The following is a 19,502-nucleotide window of genomic DNA, read 5'->3' on the forward strand; positions in this document are numbered from 1 at the left end:
AGGCCCTAAGAAATTGAACATCATCTTAAACAAAACCTGATCTATGCCTAAGACTTTGGTGAAGGACCTCTGAACAGTGTCTTGCAATGCTGTTCTAACAAGTGAACCTTTGTAAAGATCATTGACCCTTGGAGGTAGGATACTGCTTTTTCACAACATTGATGAATTCAGTGTAGTTGATCTCCTTTCCACAGATCACCCCTCATGCTACACTCGTATTTCTTGCTATACTCCTGGAATGAAAACAAGAGGGCATTGGAGAATATGCAACAATAGGATGAATTTGGAGTGACTCAGTCCTAGTTAATAAAGACATGTAGACCGACGCAGAGACTCTGTGGATGCTGGACATTAGTTGTGCATATACACATGTGCTCAGAATTAAAATATTAGATAATCAGAAGAAAGCACAACAGGAAATTACATGCCAGTGCAGCAGAGAAAATAATATCAGAATGGTATTTCCTCACCTGATAGTGATAAGGTAAGAAAAATGCCATAAAAATATCAAACAGTGAGTTCATCTTTTTTTTCCATTTTACTTTTATTGAAAAAATATTTTTCATACAATATATTCTGATTATAATTTCTTCTTCTCTACCTCCTCCTAGACCCTTTCCACCTTCCCAGCCGTCTAAATCCACTGCCTTTCTGTCTCTCCTTAGGACACAAACTGGCTACTCTAACCAGGCAAGCAGGTAGGCTAACAACAGATTTTCACCCATCCCTCCTCTCCTTCAAATCTAGTCCCCAGTCTCATCCTTAGCTCTGCAACAGACCACCTGATGATGTCTACCCTTCTTTGTTGCACACTTCTCCAGTGAATCACACAGATCTTCCCCTCCAAATTTTCTTCACCCCACTCATTGCTTTATCCCAGTCCCTGACTTCAACAGGCATTCCCTGGGAACCCACAGGCCACTGAGAAGCAAGTAGGCTAACTGCATGTCTATACCTCTCTCACCATTCCTTCAAGTCCAAACCCACAGTCTCTTCCCTAGCTCTGTAGCAGAACACCAGTTGTAGATTCTCCTTTCTGGCCCCATTTCCAGGGGACTAAGCAGATCCTGGCAGAACACCCTCCCTTCCTCTCTCTGTGGGTACCCTTAGTCCCCCAAAGTCCATTCCTATTTCCAATAACTAGAAGCACATTTTACCTGGAAACTCCAATGCCATACCTACCAGGATCCCAGAACAATTTCCTGCCAGGCAACACACAGCCACTACTCTCTTCTAAGAACCAGAGAGGGCAACAGAAACCAAGGAACAAACAGCAACCAAACAAAGACAAGACTAGACATCAGCTCCTGGAGTTACAATCTTCCCAAACCCAGATGCCTAGATGTCAACATAAAAATGCAATCAATAACGGTAAGGATAATATGTCTCCACTCGAGTTCAGCAACCCTGCCATTAACGGGCTCTGAGCATTGCAACATAGCTGAACTGCAAGAAAAAGACCTCCTTAAAACAGCCTTTGTGAATATGACAGAGATCCTTAAGGAAGAAATGAATAAACCCCTTAAAGAAATCTGTGAAAACAAACAAAATATGATAGAGGTCCTTAAAGAAGAAATGAGTGAAGTAGTTCAAGACTTGAAAGAGAAAATTGAATCAGTAAAGAAAATCCCAAATGCAGGAAATTTGGAAATAAAAACTTTAGGACCTTGAACAAGAGCCTCAGAGGCAAGCCTCCCCAACAGAATACAAGAGATGGAAGAGAAAAATCACAGGCATTGAGGACACAATAGAAGAAATAGATACCTCAGTCAAAGAAAATGTTAAATTAAAATATAAATCCTGGCACAAAACTTGCAGGAAATCCGAGACGCTGTGAAAAGGCAAAATCTAAGAACAATAGGTATAGAGGAAGGAGAAGAAACCCAGACTAAAGGCACAGAAAATATTTTCAACAAAACCATAGAAGAAAATTTCCTTAACTCAAGGAAGTTGGTGCCTATCAAAGTACCAGAAGCTTACAGAACATCGAACAGACTGTGACAGAAAAGAAATCCATTTGCCACATAAGAATAAAATCACCAAATGTACAGAACAAAGAAAGAATATTAAAAGCTTCAAAGGAAAAAGACCAAGTAACATAAAAAGGCAGATTTAGAATAACACCAGATTTCTCAATATAGACTCTAAAACCCAGAAGGGCCTAGATAGAGACCACAGATGCCAGCCCAGACTATTATACACAGAAAACCTTTCAATCACAACAGACAGAGAAAATAAGATATTCCATGGTAAAACCAAATTTGAATAATATCTCTGTATAAATCCTGCCTTCAGAAGGCATGAGAAGAAAACACAAACCTAAAGAGGTTAATCACACTCAAGAAACACAGGTAATAAATAATCCATGGCCAGCAAATCAAAAGAGGGGACACACACACACACACACACACACACACACACACACACACACAAACCACCACCATGACCACCACCACCACCACCACCACCACCACCACCACCACCACCACCACCACCACTACCACACCAACAAAATAACAAGTATAAAAAAAACCACTGATCATTGATATCTCTCAGTATCAGTGGACTCAATTCCCCAATAAAAAGACACAGACAAACAAAATTAATGCAAAATCAAATTCTATTATCCTGTTTCATCCAAGAAACACACTTTAAAATCAAGGATAGATACCACCTCAGAGTAAAGTTTGGAAAACGTTACTCCAAACAAATGAACCTAAGAAGCAAGCTGGTGTAATCATTGTAATATATGACAAAATATACTTCAAACCAAAACTAATCAGAAGAGATAGGGTAGGATACTACCTACTCATCAGAGGAAAAATCCACCAAGAGGACATTTAAATTCTTAATATCTATGTATGAAAGACAAGGGCACCCAAGTTTATAAAAGAAAAACTCCTATAGTTTAAATCACATATTGACCCACACACTGATAGTGGAAGACTTCAATACACCCTCTAGCCAACAGACAGGCCAGTCAAACAAAAACTAAACAGAGAAATTCTGGAGCTGACATTATGAACCAAATGGAACTAACAAATATTTATAGAACATTTCACACAAATGTAAAACAATTTACCGTCTTTTCAGCATCTCACGGAACTTTCTCCAAAATTGACCACATACACAAAGCAAGTCTTAATAGATATAAGAAAATTAAAATAACTTCCTGCATCCTGACCACCACAGAATAAAACTGGATATCAACAACAACAGAAAACTTACAAACTCATGGAAGCTGAACAACTCTCTATTCAACAAAAAAAAAAAATGGGTCAAGACAGAAGTTAAAAAAGAAATTAAAAATTTCCTAGAACTGAATGAAAATGAATACATACACAACATACTCAAATTTATGGGACACAACAAAAGAAGTTTTAAGAGGCTCTAAGAGTTCATAGAACTAAGTGCCTGCATAAAATACTAGAGAGATCTCATACTGGAACTTAACAGCACACCTGAAAGCTATAGAACAAAAAGAAGAAAGTACACCCAAAAGGAGTAGATGACAAGAAAAAAAAATTAAGATCAAACTGAACAATAAGAACTGCTGAAGGTCTTACCATTCCTGAATTTAAGTCATACTATAGAATTACACTATAGTAATAAAAACTTCATGGTAATGACACAAAAACAGGCACATCGATCAATGGAATATAATTGAAGATCCGGGTATAAATCGACACACCTACGGACACCTGGTTTTTGATAAAGAAGTCAGAAAAAATACACTGGTAAAAAGACAGCATCTTCAACAAATGATGCTGGTCAAACTAGATGGCTGTATGAAGGATAGTTCAAAGAGATCCATATTCATCACCCTGCACAAAACTCAAGTCCAAATGAATCAAAGACCTTAATATAAAACCAGATACCCTGAACTTGATAGAAGAGAAAGTGGGAAATAGCCTTGAACTTATTGGCACAGGAAAAGACTTTCTGAACAGAATACCTTTAGCACAGGTACTAATTTTAGCAATTAATAAATGTGACCTCATGAAACGGAAAAGCATCTATAAGGCAAAGGACACCATTATTCAGACAAAGCAGCAGCCTACAGAATGGTAGAAGATTTTTACCAACTCCACATCTGATAGAAGTCTAATGTCCAAAATATATAAAGAACCCCCAACTGGACACCAAAAAAAAAAAAAAATCCAACTGAAAATAGGATACAGATCTAAACAGAGAATTCTCAAAAGAGGAAACTCAAATGGCTAAGAAACACATAAAGAAATGTTCAGCAGCCTTAGCCATCAGAGAAATGCAAATCAAAACTACTTTGATAATTTACTTTATACCAGCCAGAATGGCCAAAATAAATATAATAAATGACAAATCTTACTGATGAGGAATAATGGGAACACTCCTCCATTGCTGGTGGGAGTATAAACTTGTACAGCCACTATGAAAATCAGTATGACAGTTCCTCAGTGAGAAGAGGAGGGTTTATATGAGCGAGAATTGTTGAGACCAAGGTTGGATAAAGCACAGGGACAAATAGCCAAATGAGTGGAAACATATGAACTATGAACCAATGGCTGAGGGGTCCCCAACTGGATCAGGCCCTCTGAATGGGTGAGACAGTTGATTGGCCTGATCTGTTTGGGAGGCACCCAGGCAGTGGGACTGGGTCCTGTGCTCATTGCATGACTTGGCTGTTTGAAACCTGGGGCCTATGCAGGGTCGCTTGGCTCGGCCTGGGTGGAGGGGACTGGACCTTCCTGGACTGAGTCTACCAGGTTGATCTCAGTTTGCGGGGGAGGCTTTGCCCTGGAGGAGGTGGGAATGGGGGGTGGGGTGGGGGGAGGGGGAGGGGGGTAGGATGGGGGAGAACAAGGGAATCCGTGGCTGATATGTAGAACTGAATTGTATTACAGAAAAAAAAAAATACTGACCTGAAAAAAAAAAAAGATGGAAATCAATCTACCTCAAGACCCAGTCATACCACTTTTGGGCATAAACCCAAAGTACGCTTCATCCTACTACAGAAACACTTGCTCAGCGATGTTGACTGCTGCTCTATTCATAATAACCAGAAATTGGAAACATCCTAGATATCCTTTAACAGAAGAATGGCTAAGGAAATATGTGGTACATTTACACAATGGAGTATTACTCAGATGATAAAAAAATGAAATAATGAAATTTGTAGGTAAATGGATGAAACTAGAAAAAAATCATCCTGAGTGAGGTAACCCAGACCCAGAAAGACAAATACAGTATATGTTTGCATATATATATATGCAAACATATATATATATATATATATATATATATATATATATATATATATGGATGTCAGCTGTTAAGTCTTTGATAAGCAAGCTACAATGCAAGCTCATCTTAATTTGGGAAAGAAAATGTCATCTTAGCTATGCTGCAATATAGGAAAATAGATTATACTCCCTGCATTGTGACTTTGCTAGCTCCCTGCCAGTAATTTGGTCTGTGTGTTCTATGCTGGCTTTGCCACACAATCCCTGCAAGACTGTTTGTTGTGCTTCTTGAAGAAGGAACTTAGTAAAAAACTGTCACTGATGAATTAATAGTTCCAGAAGTCTCTTCTGAGTGAACTTTCAGTTTGGCTTCCTTCATGATACTATTCCCACTTCATTCCATCTCTTAACTTTGCACAGCTTAATGAGTCTCCTGTCTTTCATTGCCTTGTCATTTGGTGCCCCAGCACGTGGACCAGGGACATAGAGATGACTTCGTTTCAGTTTTTGTCTCCATATGGCTGTGTTTTCCTGGGTTCATTTGAGATCAGTCAAAACACCACTATTGAAAACACTATTTTACTTCATCAAATACTATTTCTTACTATATTAGCACTATGGCTTGAAACAAATGAATGAGTCTGAATCTTGAGTGCAAAGCCTAGTAGGTGGAATCTCTTTAAAGAAATTGGAATCAGTGGTCCATCTACTCTTCCTTCCGATGTGACATGATTCAGATAATAGATCATGTTCTAAGGTATCAGTGATGGTTACATGAGCAAAATGGGTCACTGTGTTAAGGAGTGAGAATAAGCTGGACTTTATTTCTCTCCAAAACACTTGCTCATAGTATTTCAGTGGAACCAAAAGCAAGGGCAGTGTGCCTGAGTTTTCTTCTCTTTAAAACAGGGGAAGTGATCCCTATACATGTCAGCAGAGCTAAAAAATGAAACAATGGATGAGCCTTTTTGTAAACTCTAAAGTGATGTGCATATAATTTGCTAAAAAGATACAAATATTGTCGAGTGGCCACAAGAGACGTAAAATGATGCTTACAGAGTTCTCACATCAAGCACACTCACAGTAAATAACACAAAAATATTAAATTATTTAGATGCTATTTGACTTGAATATCAGCAGTCCAGAATTTTACTGCGTGTATTTACAATTCATCCTTAAAAGAGCAAAGATAACCATAAACTGTAATTTAAAAGACTTTTATGCATCAGTAGGAGATTGTAGCTCAAATAATTGATGCATAAAAGCAGGCAGCCTCATTAGAGATGAAATGGCATGAGCTGTGAGGATTGATGAGAACATTTTAGCAGAGTTACCAGGTAATACAAGTGAGGTTTCATAGGCTAATCTGAGAAGAGTAAGAGAGAAGTTGTTGTTGGGCCACACTTCTCAACAATGACTGGAGACCAACAGGATGTGTTGCCTTGGATGGATAAGAGCTGATAGTATGCTTCCTAAAGAAGAAAAAAGGAATAAAACTGTAAGAACCAGGCTCATTCTCCACTTGCTTTTGCTAAACCTTTTATTTGGTCTCATTTACAGAGTCCCTGGAGTCAAATATTATAATATCTTCCATGTAGCTCAACTCATTCTTCCTCACCATGACACCATAAAGCAGTTAGAAAATTCTCTTCCCTGTGTTATAGGTGAGGAAACCCAGGCTTTGATGAGATGTGTCATGAAATTTATTTAGTCCTCATAACAGGGCCAGCCATGTTTATACTGCTATCATTCCCACTTTAGTAATCAAGGATGGCAAATTCAGGTGGAAAACTATAGAAAAAAGGAGAATACAAGTGGTTAGAATGTGGGGTCTTGGGTTTGTATGCTGTGGAAAACTGAAAGTGACCTTGAGGTGGAACTAGATGCTAATGTGAAGTCTCAAAAAGGGCAGAAAGTAGTGGTATTTTTCAAGTGGAGTTGCATTTGGAAAGCCAGTTTGATAAGCCTATGAATGATGGTTTTTTTTTTTTATGGAAGTGAGGGGAAAGCAAACTTTGATGACCAGTAAGAGCAACAGGAGATAGAATAGTGATAGCTAGGCTGCATGCTAGACTTGCCTTAGTTTTAAAATAAGCATTTAAGGTGTGCGATAATCCTTTTCCCCCTTTTAAGTTGAAGGTACCAGAAGTTTAAGGTAGCATAGCTAAATAAGTTGAAGAGCTCAAATTTATAATCATATATATATATATATATACACACACACATATATATATGTATATGTATATATATATATTTCTCCAAAGCCCACAGTTTTTTTAATCTTTTTATTAATTAATTTATTTTATATCCTGATCACAGCCTTGCCTTTTTCCTCTCCTCTCACTTTCCCCCCACCTCCCTCCCATCCCTCCATCAATCTACCCCTCCTCTGTATTCCCTCTGAAAGAGGTAGGCCATCTGAAAGAGGCAGGCCCATGGGCATCAGCAAAGCATAGAAAATCAAGCTGCCATAAGATCAACCAGATCCACCTGTGTTTAGGCTGGACAAGGCAATCCAGCACGAGGAATAGGTTCCCAAGAGCCAGCCAAAGCACCTGGTACAGCCCTGCTCCCATTGCCAGGAGTTTCACAAACAGACCAAGCTACACAACTGTCACATACATGCAGAGGGCCTAGATTGGTCCCATGCACTCTCCCTGGTTGTTGGTTCAGACTCTGTGAGTTCCTACGAGCCATGTTAGCTGTTTCTGTGGTTTTTCCTCTGATGTCCCTAACCTCCTTGACTCCTACAATCCTTCCTCCCTCTCCTCAGCAGGACTCGCCCAGCTAGGCCCAATGTCTGCCTGTGGGTCTCTGAACTTGCCTCCACCCATCACTGGATGATGGCTCTCTGATGACAAGTAGAGTAGTTACTAATCCAATCACAGGGGATGGCCAGTTCAGGTGATGCACTTACTGCTGCCAGGAGTCTTAGCTGGGGCCATCCTTGGACTAGTGGAAGTTTCTCTTGTATCAGGCTTCTACTTGACTCCACAAAAGCCCCGCCTTTTCAGTCATTTCTCTCAATACCTTCCCTCTAGCCACCTATCAGTCTGATCCCTCAAGTTCCCATGGCCAACTACCCCCAGCCCAACCAAGAGATCTCCTCTATCCCCATTTCTCTGGAAGATCCATGTATCCCTCCTTGGGCCCTCTTTGTTACCTAGCCTTTCTGGGTCTGTGTGGTTATCCTTTACTGTACAGTTACTATCCATTTATGAGTGAGTACATACCATGTTAATTTTTCTGTATCTGGGTTACCTCACTCAGGATGATTTTGTTTTGTTTTGTTTTTGTTTGTGTTTTAGTTCCATCCATTTGCTTTTAAATGTCATTGTTTCCTGATGTCATTGTTTTTAACAGTTGGGTAATATTCCATTGTGTAAATGTACCACATTTTCTTTATCCATTCTTCAGTTGAAGGGCATCTAGGTTGTTTCCAGGTTCTGGCTATTACAAATAAAGCTGCCATGGACATAGTCAAGCAAGTGTCCTTGTGTTATGACTGAACACTGTTTGCAAAGCCCACAAGTTTTATCAATACACAAGAACCTGTTGCTATGGTCCCAAGCAGTGATTTGCACATAGCCAAATAGTTACATAAGGGAATTGGGGAGAGGATCAGAATAAGGGTTATGCTTTTATTAAAACAGGACAAATAATTTTTAAAATCACTATCATTTACTACCTCCTGATTTATTTTTACACTTTGATGGATTAGAGTTTTATACTTCCCCTCCTAACTTAGCTTTGAAATGTTTTCTTGGCATCCACTCAAAGGAACTGAGGAAAAAATGGTTTCAAACACCTACAATATGGAATATAAAAATTAAAGAAGTCAAGCTACTTGCTTAAATTCTCTGTGAAAGTCACTTGCAAAGAACTGGCTGTTTAATATATAGAGGTGACCTAATTAATGTGATCCTATGCCATGCCACACACTGATCTCATAGATCTGTTTTTCTAATGCTACCTTGTCAAACCAAGCAATCAATTCACAGACAGTAAGGACAAGGATAATGAAACAGGATGGGATGAAGAGAGTCTAGGATCTCAGTTCCACTTGTAACTTGGCCACCAATGCCTATGAGATTGGCATGATATTGTGCCTCACTAGACCTCAAATTCACAAACCAAAGATCATTGAGAGTTACCTGGCAAGTGATAAGCCTTTAAATTGGAATGTGAGGAATTCAAATACTCCCAGGCATACCTAGCCTTATATATGAGGAAGTCACAAGAAACCTTCTTACTGGACATTGAGAATTATTTGGAGAATTAACGAAAATTGCATCAGTTCTGCAATATAGAGCCATGCAAAATAATAATAAAGAAGATGACCAAATATATGTCCCTTTTCTTATGGTTAATGGATTTTTCTGGGGAAAAGCTTATTTCTCCCAGTAGGGGTGATCTCCACCAGTTTACCTCACTGCATTATCTCTTATTGAAAAAGAGCAGAGAAACACACACCCTTGTTGTTTTGTGCTCAGACATGTGCCCTTATCTCTCCATGAATGAGTTCCACAGGGACCAAGGGAGGTTTTAAGTGAAACCCAAAGCATCTAATTTCTTGGCCCATACAATACTATGTCTGTCCCACTCACCATGGCTTTGAGGGCCCTTCTGGCTAGAGCATTCAGCTGGCTGCCTGGAACAGACAATACAAATGGAACTGTGTTGAACCCAAGTCTAATCTGCGCTTTCCAGCTCAGTGGCATGGGTCTAGTGACACTGTAGCTATGAACCTCAGTTTCTTTATATGGCCAATGGGAATTATATATCCTTTACAAAGTTTATTGAGATAATTAAAGTGCACTGGGGTGACAAAGTACTTATATAGCTGCAAATGACAATATTTTTTTTAAATGACAATATTACTTAACATGTGTTAGACTAGAGTACAATAGTGCTTACTTCCAAATAAATGAAATATCAGGGTTAATTATTGTGGAGGACATACGTATCATTTGAGCATACTTTAGTGGCCAGTATAACCCATGAGCTGAGATGACATGAGCTCGATGTCCTGAGATAGTGAAGAACTAGTTATCACCAGAAGGTAGCTAGTGGCTGCACTTTTAAACATAATATGTAACTAATACAAACTAATGTATGGCACGGAATGACTGGGCCTGGATAAGAGGATAAGAGGCTACTTTCAAGACTAACTGGAGCTCTGGCTGAGCTTAGGAAATCCATTTGGCCTTTCGAAGATTTTTTCCTCATGTGAATGCTTAGGATATGGATAATGGACACTATGGAAATCCAAATATAGGAATGCTGTGAAATTAAACAAGATGATGTATTCAAAACTTTCTTGCAGTTTGCCAAGCATCCTCCAAATACCTCTTACAGATGTTAAGTCTTTAATTTTTTTCTCATCCATTGTTGTTCCCCACTTAAACCACCAGAGGTCAGAATTTCACATAAGTTGCTTAAAGAAGACTCCATGGTAGGGATGAAAATCAAAAAAGAACATTTCCTGCTAGGTAGTCTAAAATAAACATTTCAAGGACAGAAAGAAATATAATGGGGACTTTCAGCAAAGATGTCTAGAGTAACTAGAATGCTTAACTCCAAAATTGTTACTGGGTGCACTTGATAAGCAGGCAAAAGAAAGAAACAAAATGTGTTGGCCCATACAATACTATGTCTGACCCACTCACCATGGCTTTGAGGGCCCTTCTGGCTAGAGCATTCAGCTGGCTGCCTGGAACAGATGATACAAATGGAACTGTGTTGAACCCAAGTCTAATCTGCGCTTTCCAGCTCAGTGGCATGGGTCTAATAATATGCTAATAATATCTGTATAAGATTAATTTATGGTGATTATTTCACCTTAAAAATAATAAGAAATATGTACGAGGAATGCCCACTTTTCAAATAAAGAAGCAGAAGCATAAGTGGCTCAAAGAGAATCTAATGCTTTTCCTCCATTAGGATGTGCTTCGGAAATGACCCTGAAAGCGTGTCTGTCTATTGAACAGCATATTCTATAACTGGATAGTATTATTGGCATTTCATCTGCAAGTCTGAATAATTTATTTAGTTTCCACTCTCTCAAATGAATTTAGAGTTAAGTTCCTTTAATTGTCTGTTTCTCAGAGTATCTGGAAATTTCTGAGCAGAGTACTGCTCTGCTGGTAAACACAGAAATGAGATGATTAGCCATGGAGAAAAGCATGCGTTGGTTTGATTGTAGGAGAAAAGATACTGGAGAAAAAACCCCTATAATTTGGCTCTTTAAAATGTCTACTTAGCCATCAAAAAATTTCCTTTCCTTCTGAGGAGCCCAGTATCCAGGTCTGCCTTCCTTGGAGTTGGGGAGGAGCTGCTGTAATTTTTACAAGGAATGAATGAAATGTAGTTTACATTCAAAAAAAGGTCCCATGTATTTCTTGCGCACCCAACTCTAATACTCTGTCCAGAACAGAGGAAAGCTAGCAGTAACCATGCCCAGGTTGCTGTACTATGAAGGCAGTTCGCAAAGATTCAGGTCAACTAGGAGCTCAGCCCCAGAGCTTGAATCCCAAACTTGCTACTTAGAGACGAGTCCTAAAATGGGTTCCTTATCTTAGCATCAAACTCAAGTCATTTGACATGGTGCCTGGACATGGCAAGTGTTCGGTACCGTACAGAGTCATAGAGTCTCTTTACTGAGATGGGAACTTAGAATGCCCTTGTTGCAAAGACCACATGCTGCAGAAGAGGAAACCGTATCCGTATCTTTAAACTGAGAAGTTCTGAAACACAGTGTTCCAAAGCACCTCTCTCGGTTTCTCCTTCAAGGTACACTCACATCTCCATCCTTCCATACTTGCTTATGATCTGTTCACAGTTCTCCCTGGGCTCAGGAAGAGAGTTAAGGTTTGGCACATTGAAACAGTACCTGAGTTTCTAGTGAGAAGACTCAAGCTTTGCACTAAAAGTGAAAAAATAACGGAAGAAGACTCATCGACACTACTGGTTTTCAATAAACATTGTATATAGATTGAAGTGATAAAATGAAATAATGTGTTTTATTTTTTTAAAGGTAGATGTCTTGTTTTTCCTTATAAAGACTTACATTTTAAAAAAAAATGAGTTCAGTGGTCCACAGGTAGACAAGGGTGGCCCTGAACTTGCAATGTTCCTGCTTCAATTCCCTGAATGCTGTGGTACCTGGCTGATTTTGCATGCAGCCTTTGAAAATGGAGAGTTGATGAGCGACTTTCTCAAGCTTCTCCTGCAGTCTTGCTCTCGCCTATACAAATGCTGTCCCCATCTGCTCTAAAGAATCATGCCTGAGCCTCAACTCAAAAACCTTTGCAGGAAACCTGTGCAAAACAATGTATCTCTTTACTGTTCATGACACTAATGTATTATCTGGTGTTCTGCTGTGCCTAAAACAGGGCCTAACAATGAACAGTCAATGCCCGTTAGTTGAATTGCCAGAGACATGTTTAGTGCTATGTTTAGGGTATTTAATTAAGAGTTTCTTGTGCGTTCTTATTCTATTGTGAAAATTGTAGCTTTTTCTTCAAGGGAAGAAATAACGGTGTTATTCTCAACTAGATTCCCTCTGTTGCACAATTGAGGAAGGCTTCAATATTCAGTCTTCATGACACCACAGGGAAAACACAGTTTTCTTGCATTCTGTGAAAAGTCTAGTAATGAATTTAAGTAAATACTTTATTTCTAGCCCAAACTTTCTTTTCTGAACATTTGCCCTGACATTATTCATTTATTCACCCAAGAAATTATTTGGAAGCCCCAAGGTCTCACTGTAACTCCTTACATTTATTTTATGGTATCAAAGGTTAGAAGTTAGATTGCAATCTTAGGAGAAAATTAATTCACTGATTAAGAAAAATGCACTTTAAGCAATACATATTTAAATAACTGACAAGAATTGAGCTATGTTTCTTTTCTTTCCTTTTTTTTTAAATCCCCCCTTTTTATAGCTCAGGTTTTTAGCAGCTACCATTCTTCCACCAATAGCCCGGGGAAGCATCACATGAATTACTAATAAGAGAGAAGCAAGCTGCAGTGAGTTCAGTGGCCACTTTCAGAACAAAAGGGTAAGAGCTGAAACCAGGAAAACAGATTTATTAAAAACAAAACAACACAACAACAAAATCCCACTAGTGCTAGAAGCACATTTGGACCTTGGACCTCGACCTTACTTGGGGGAAAAAATATTCTACCATTCTCCAGCTAAAGGCAGTTGACCTCGGAGATTCCACTTTCAAATAAAGAAATGCTCATTTATATATGACTTTTGGCCCTTCATTAAAACATAATCTTCCTCACTGGAACTCAGGAGCCCATTAATTACCAAAGATATACTTCAGAATAAATTTTTATTTGTGACCTCCTTGTTGTTTCTTTTTAGAATCAGTTTGAGTGAGGAGAGGGAGGAAGGACAGCACCCTAGAGTAAATGTAAGTGCTCTAATCAAGGTGGTTATGAGTCTTCATCTCCTGTTGGAAGAGTTTTTCACAGCCATCAGTGACTGCTGTCAGACGCACATCCCAGGATTCCACCTTTCCCTACTTTCTCCTACCTACAACCAAGGGAAGCCTACAGTAAGTAATTAATAGTCCAGTGAATTCCAAGATAGACAGGAAGTCAGAGGAAACTAGGGAGGAGAGGGAGAGAAGTCCCATAGCAGCGAGGGTGGATTGGAGGAGGGGAAAGAGATCATACACACTATATGAAATTTGAGGTTTCCTCCTCACCTTTAGGTCCTGGTGAAATTGTGTGTGTGGCACAGACTTCTGCAGCAGGTCGGCTATCAATATCCAGACCCAGACTCTGAAACTGCAAGAGAAAGAGCAGCAGCAGGGTGAACTGGTGGCTTCCAAGCACGGCTCTAAAGCCATTCATGACTTCGGTTCTTCAAAAGAGGGTCTCCAAGACATGCTAAGTAAACAGCATTCTTTTTAAGGGAAACCTGCTACAGAGAAAAAAAGGAAGGAACTGAAAAGTACATTCCAGAAAGGGCTGCGAAGACAAGCAGGAGGCATTCATTCCCTTGGTTGTTTATTTTCTCAGGATCCCAAATGGGCCATACAATGTCCGGACTGTTTCTTTTCAAGTGACAACAGTTTATTGAAAATTATCTCTAAACTAAACACTTGGATGTGCAGGTCACTGGAACCCGCCCCATGAGCTGAGAGAATAGAGATGATTGCCGTTTAGACCTCCCGCTGGCTTCTTAGTTTGCGTTAAGCTTAAACACTGCATTCCAGGAGCGTGGAGGAGGTTGTGACCTGAGATTTCTGCACATTTTGCAAACACCCTGCGTGCCTTTGAGTTTTTCACAAAGTAATTCTCCTTATTGAATGTGGCAGTTGACCACAGATGCTCTCAATATTCCCTATGACATAGCTCTCTCTCTTGAGACCAAAAATTACCTTGGGAGTAAGCCCCAGATGAATGAATAACCAGATTTTCTGCAAATCAATCTGGTTATGAGTCTGGCTATTAAACATACTTATAACTTTAGGATTAGTAATTGCCCTTCTAGCACACCATCTCAAGGAAATAATGTGAAATGAAGACAGCTTTATTTGAAAAATGTGACAAAATGGGGAAGACGGTGGTTTGCCTATCCACATAGTAATAAATTTTGTGAAATAGACAAATTTTGGTGAAATAGAAGTGTGTGAGTATGATGTTTGTCGTAAGTTCTTTACTTAATTGGGGAGAACGTGTCCAATTACATGTCTTAAAAGACAAGGTTTTTATATAGATTGTATGGATTTGATGCAGACATGTAGACATGACTGTAGGGATTGAGATCTCTGTATTTCCCTAGTATCTCTATTCTCATGTGTCTGTCTACTTCACTACAAACAGCCTAGACTTAACTATATATTTATTGGAAATTTAGAATCAGTCATTAACATTGGACTCCTAATATTCTTTTTTTTAATTATCTCTCTGTCTCTGTCTATATCACTGACTCTCTCACTGTGTGTGTGTGTGTCTGTGTATGTGTGTATACATCTGTGTAGGTAAGGGCACATGCAAGGATGTATGTGTGTGTGTGTGTGTGTGTGTGTGTGTGTGTGTGTGTGTGTTGAGGCCAGGGGTCAACATTAGGTGTCAATTGCTATCCACTGTAATTTTTAAGATGATGTCTCTCACTGTACCTACAACTTGTAAGTTTGGTTAGGGCAGCTGGCTGGCCAACCATCTCCTAGGATCCTCTTATCTCCACTCCCTGAGCACTGGGATTACAGGTGTAGGCCACTGTGCCTGGCTTCTTTATATGGATATTGGGTATGAAAATCAGGTCACCATACTTTTATGGCAAGCATTTTGCCAACCGATTTATCTCCCCAGACCCTTATATTTTCATTATTAAATTATTATATTGCTAGATATACTATCTAGAGTTGGATGGAAGACATTTCCAATGCATTCTTCTTCAGTTTGGAAATGAAAGTCCTTACAGGTATGACTTAAGAGTTAGTTCTTCAGAAATCTCATTACATATAACGGCCAATCTAAAAAAAAAAAAGCATACACGCTAACTTCTCAGTGATGGCATAACAAAGCACCTAAAATTGAGTACTTGAGCAACAGAAATTTGTACCGAAGTACTTCCTGGGTGAGAGGGAACCATTCCTCTCAGTAGCAATAGGTTTATGGAGTGAGTAAACTGTTCACAAATACAGAGAAGAGGAAGGAAGGAAGGAAACGGACATTGATAGAAGCATCATTATAGACAAGAGATGATTGATCTCAATATTACCTCGTTTTAGTCCCAGGTCCACCCTGTAGAGCAGATAGCAAGCCACCCATTTTGCAGATAAAGCAGCTGACGCTCAGAAAGGCTAAGTCGTTTGTTTAAAGGCAAGCATTGAAGAAGCCAAAACACACAAGATCAAATGCAAATTATTTCCCCAAATCCTTGCTCTTAAAATACAATTTGGTTTCCACAAGGGTGGATGCTCTCAGGTTCTGAGGATGCATTGTTTGATTTTCAGTGGTTTAGGATGCCCAGAGTGGATGTAGTTATCAGGTTGACAGTGACAGGAACAATGAGGACAACCACAGTGATACTAGAAGCCTCAAATTCCACATCTGTCGCTTGTAGATACACAGCAGTGAAAAATGACTCCATTTCAATGGCCATGCAGCACATAAAGTGAGCTTTGACTTTAAATCTAATGCTCTTTAGAAATTGATGCCCTTTAAATTATTTAGCCTAATCTGAATCTATTTCACTTCTTTCATTTCTTTTCAAGGATTGCCAGGAACACAGTGAAAGTAGACTTGTTAAATTTATACATAGGGATGCTCTGAAGGAATCTGAAGGAAAGGCTAGGCTTAGTATCTTTCCTTGGCATAGTATATTTCTTACATCTTCAATCACCACCCTTTACTAAACAGTGTGCAAAGTACCTTTCTATATCTATCAATAGAATCTTACATCAAAATTTAAGTTGTTATGCATTATTCACATATTTTACATATAAAATTATATCTAACCATATATTATATGGTATTGGTGGCCTTTTAGACCTTACTGATCTTATCAATATGAATAACCCTGTCATGGGCATCTTTTTCATCTCTGCAGCTAGTCTGTGTTCACTCTTTTTGACCCTTAAGGGAAAATGCATGTGGCTTGTCAATTCATGGACTGTTACAAACCATAGATAAAGAAACAAACAACTTAAGATGGTATCACAGCACACTCATCTCTCTTACGCCATTTGTTTTCAGATTTTGTTCTTCTTATTTTTTTGGCTTGGAAGCTATAGTCCTGCTTCTTTATCACTGGTAAACATGGGGGCTTACAGCTATGATATTCAAAAGGACTTTTATGTATTGGGAATATCAGAGAAGGATGATACATGCACCATATATCCCATCTTTTAGCTAAAAAGGCTGCCCTCAAAAACTACTCCATGGCTTTAATTTGGAGGACTTGGAAACATATTATTCCTCTAAGTGAATCTGGTAAGGAATTACCTTTGAAGTAAAAACAGTTAGGCCTTTTGGGTTAAAGAAAATACCAGAATGGACATTATAAACAAGAAGTTTGGAATGCAGGTCTTAAATATGGATGAAAGTCTAGGACTGGTATTTCTTTAGGGGACACACAGGTACAGAGATTGTAGGTGAAAGTAGAACATTTAAGGAGAAGTTGCAGAATATAAATTCTGAGAGAGTTTCCATTCAGGTACTAGAATATATACAGAGAAGTAACAACCTGTAATGCAAACCAAAAGACAAGAAAGTTTAGACATACACCATCCATATCAACCAAGCCCTACAAGCGTGAGATGAAGGCTGAGCACAGCTACAGGATTTAGAAGTCAGTAATTTACAAAAATAATTTATGAATGTAATAGACCACTAAGTGGAATGATTTAGATGAAAGAAATGGCAGAATAACATCCTAGGCCTGAGAAAGTCATTATCTAACACTAATGATGGTAGTAACAAAACTAATAAGAGGAACACTTATTATTATTGATTTTTTTGTCATGTGCTTGGCACTGAGATAACTTAATGAACAAATAATTTAATCTTTAACATTATTTTTTAAGGAAAGCAAATACACATACACACATATCACAAAACAAAAGAAAATCTATAAGAAATGAGGTTTAGAACACAAATGAACAAAGGTGGATGGATGTCTTTGAATGGTTCCCTAGTCTCATTACCTTAATTACTTACTCTCACCACCTGGAAACCAAGGATTATTTCTTCTTAGCAATGTTTAAATAAGAACACAGTTAAACCTAAGCACCACGACAAATGAGTCAACGGAGTCAGCACTGATTTCTGAACAAGTTTGTTGATGAATGAAAAACAATAATACTAGAAAGTGTTGATAGGAATCCTCTTGTGACTCATTTAAGGCAGCAGGTTATGTACATGGTACTAACATTATGCAAAGGCTTATCCAAGCTCCTTGATGTTCCAATAAATATGGGATGACAGAGATTTTAAAACAGAACTTTGAAATTGTCAAATTATGTTAAACGTGTTTCCTTTAGTGTGCTAAAAATACCTCCTGCTGCCCAGGGAGACTTGGACTGGCATTTCTAAGACTTCACTTTCACTTACTCCCCAAACTGAAGCAACTGAGAAATTCAAGTCAACATTGGTTTTACTTTAGAACATTGTGTTGAAACCGAAAAGCCCAACAAGTTTATAGCTACAATCAAATTGGAAGATTGTTAAAGTTAGATTCCCAAAGAGAAGAATCTATGGCTGGCTTTCAAAACTGTCTCCAGAATTCACTATTTTCTTGACTGCTTTCTTCTTCCAGTTTCCAGGACAATACATTTCAGTCTTAGCAGTGACCAAATATGACATGCCATTAAAATGAATAGCATATGACTTTTCTTTCCGTTATTCTCCTGCACATTTTGAATGGGTTGAGTGTGAGTGGCAGCTTCCTGTAGATGTATATCCATATCCTGACCCTGAATTTATGAATTGGACCTTAGCAGGCAGAAGTGTTTAACAGATGTAATTAAGCAAGACGTTTTAAAATGAGGTCATGGATTATCTGGTTTGGCCTTAAGTCCAATGGCAGGAGTCCCTGTAGGAGACACCCAAACAGAGTGACAAGGACAAGAGTAGAAACACATGTGAAGATAGAAGCAGGAGCTGGAGTTAGGCAACATAAGCTAAGCAATAGCCTTGCATCTGCTAGAAGATGTAAAAGGCTGTGAAACAGTCTCCCCATGAGCTCAGAGTGAGCTCAGCCATGCTGACACCTTGAGCTTGGATCTTTGGCCTTAAGAAACATGAGGTAATAAGTTCCTGTTGTTTTAGCCCAAGTTTGCGCTAATTTGTTACAGCAGTCCTAGGAATCTGCAATGCCATTCTTGTGATTTTTCGTGCACTGTTACTGGAAGAAATGACACATGAAAACATTTGTCAGTGCCTGACAGAGACCTAGAAACATCTGTTCTTGTGCATTTTAATTATCGTGGATCCAGCTTAGATGGTATCTGGAGGGAAAACCAAATCCAAGGTATGAAATGAGCATGTCCTAAGGCAGAAGTGTTTTACCAGCAAAAACAAGTGGAACAACCACTTTGTCTCCACAAGGGGTTTCCTGACAAGTTGATAGAACTTGACATAGGAGCTTTGGACATTTGGCTTTGTCCATTCTTGTAGATGCTTCATTGGATTTGAGTTTTCCCTGTGGGTTGACTAAATCTGATGGAGTTTGGAAGCAATGGAATTCAGTAGAATGGCTTTTACAGCACATATTTAGAAGACAGTGTGCAAATATACCCATCATTATTTTAC

The 19,502-nt window shown here is 38.8% G+C and overlaps 1 protein-coding gene across 1 annotated transcript in view; it reads right to left on the reverse strand.

Annotated features, from left to right (window-relative positions):
* The window catches only part of Colec10 (collectin subfamily member 10), a 41,168-nt gene extending 27,075 nt beyond the window's left edge, over positions 1 to 14,093 (reverse strand). The window contains exon 1 of the mRNA XM_059248062.1: positions 13,946 to 14,093. Coding sequence (XP_059104045.1) covers positions 13,946 to 14,093 — 148 coding nt within the window. The remainder of the gene's footprint in view (positions 1 to 13,945) is intronic.
* Between the last annotated feature and the right edge of the window lie 5,409 nt (positions 14,094 to 19,502).

Source organism: Peromyscus eremicus, chromosome 20 (assembly GCF_949786415.1).
Source record: "Peromyscus eremicus chromosome 20, PerEre_H2_v1, whole genome shotgun sequence".
Classification (NCBI taxonomy): domain Eukaryota; kingdom Metazoa; phylum Chordata; class Mammalia; order Rodentia; family Cricetidae; genus Peromyscus; species Peromyscus eremicus.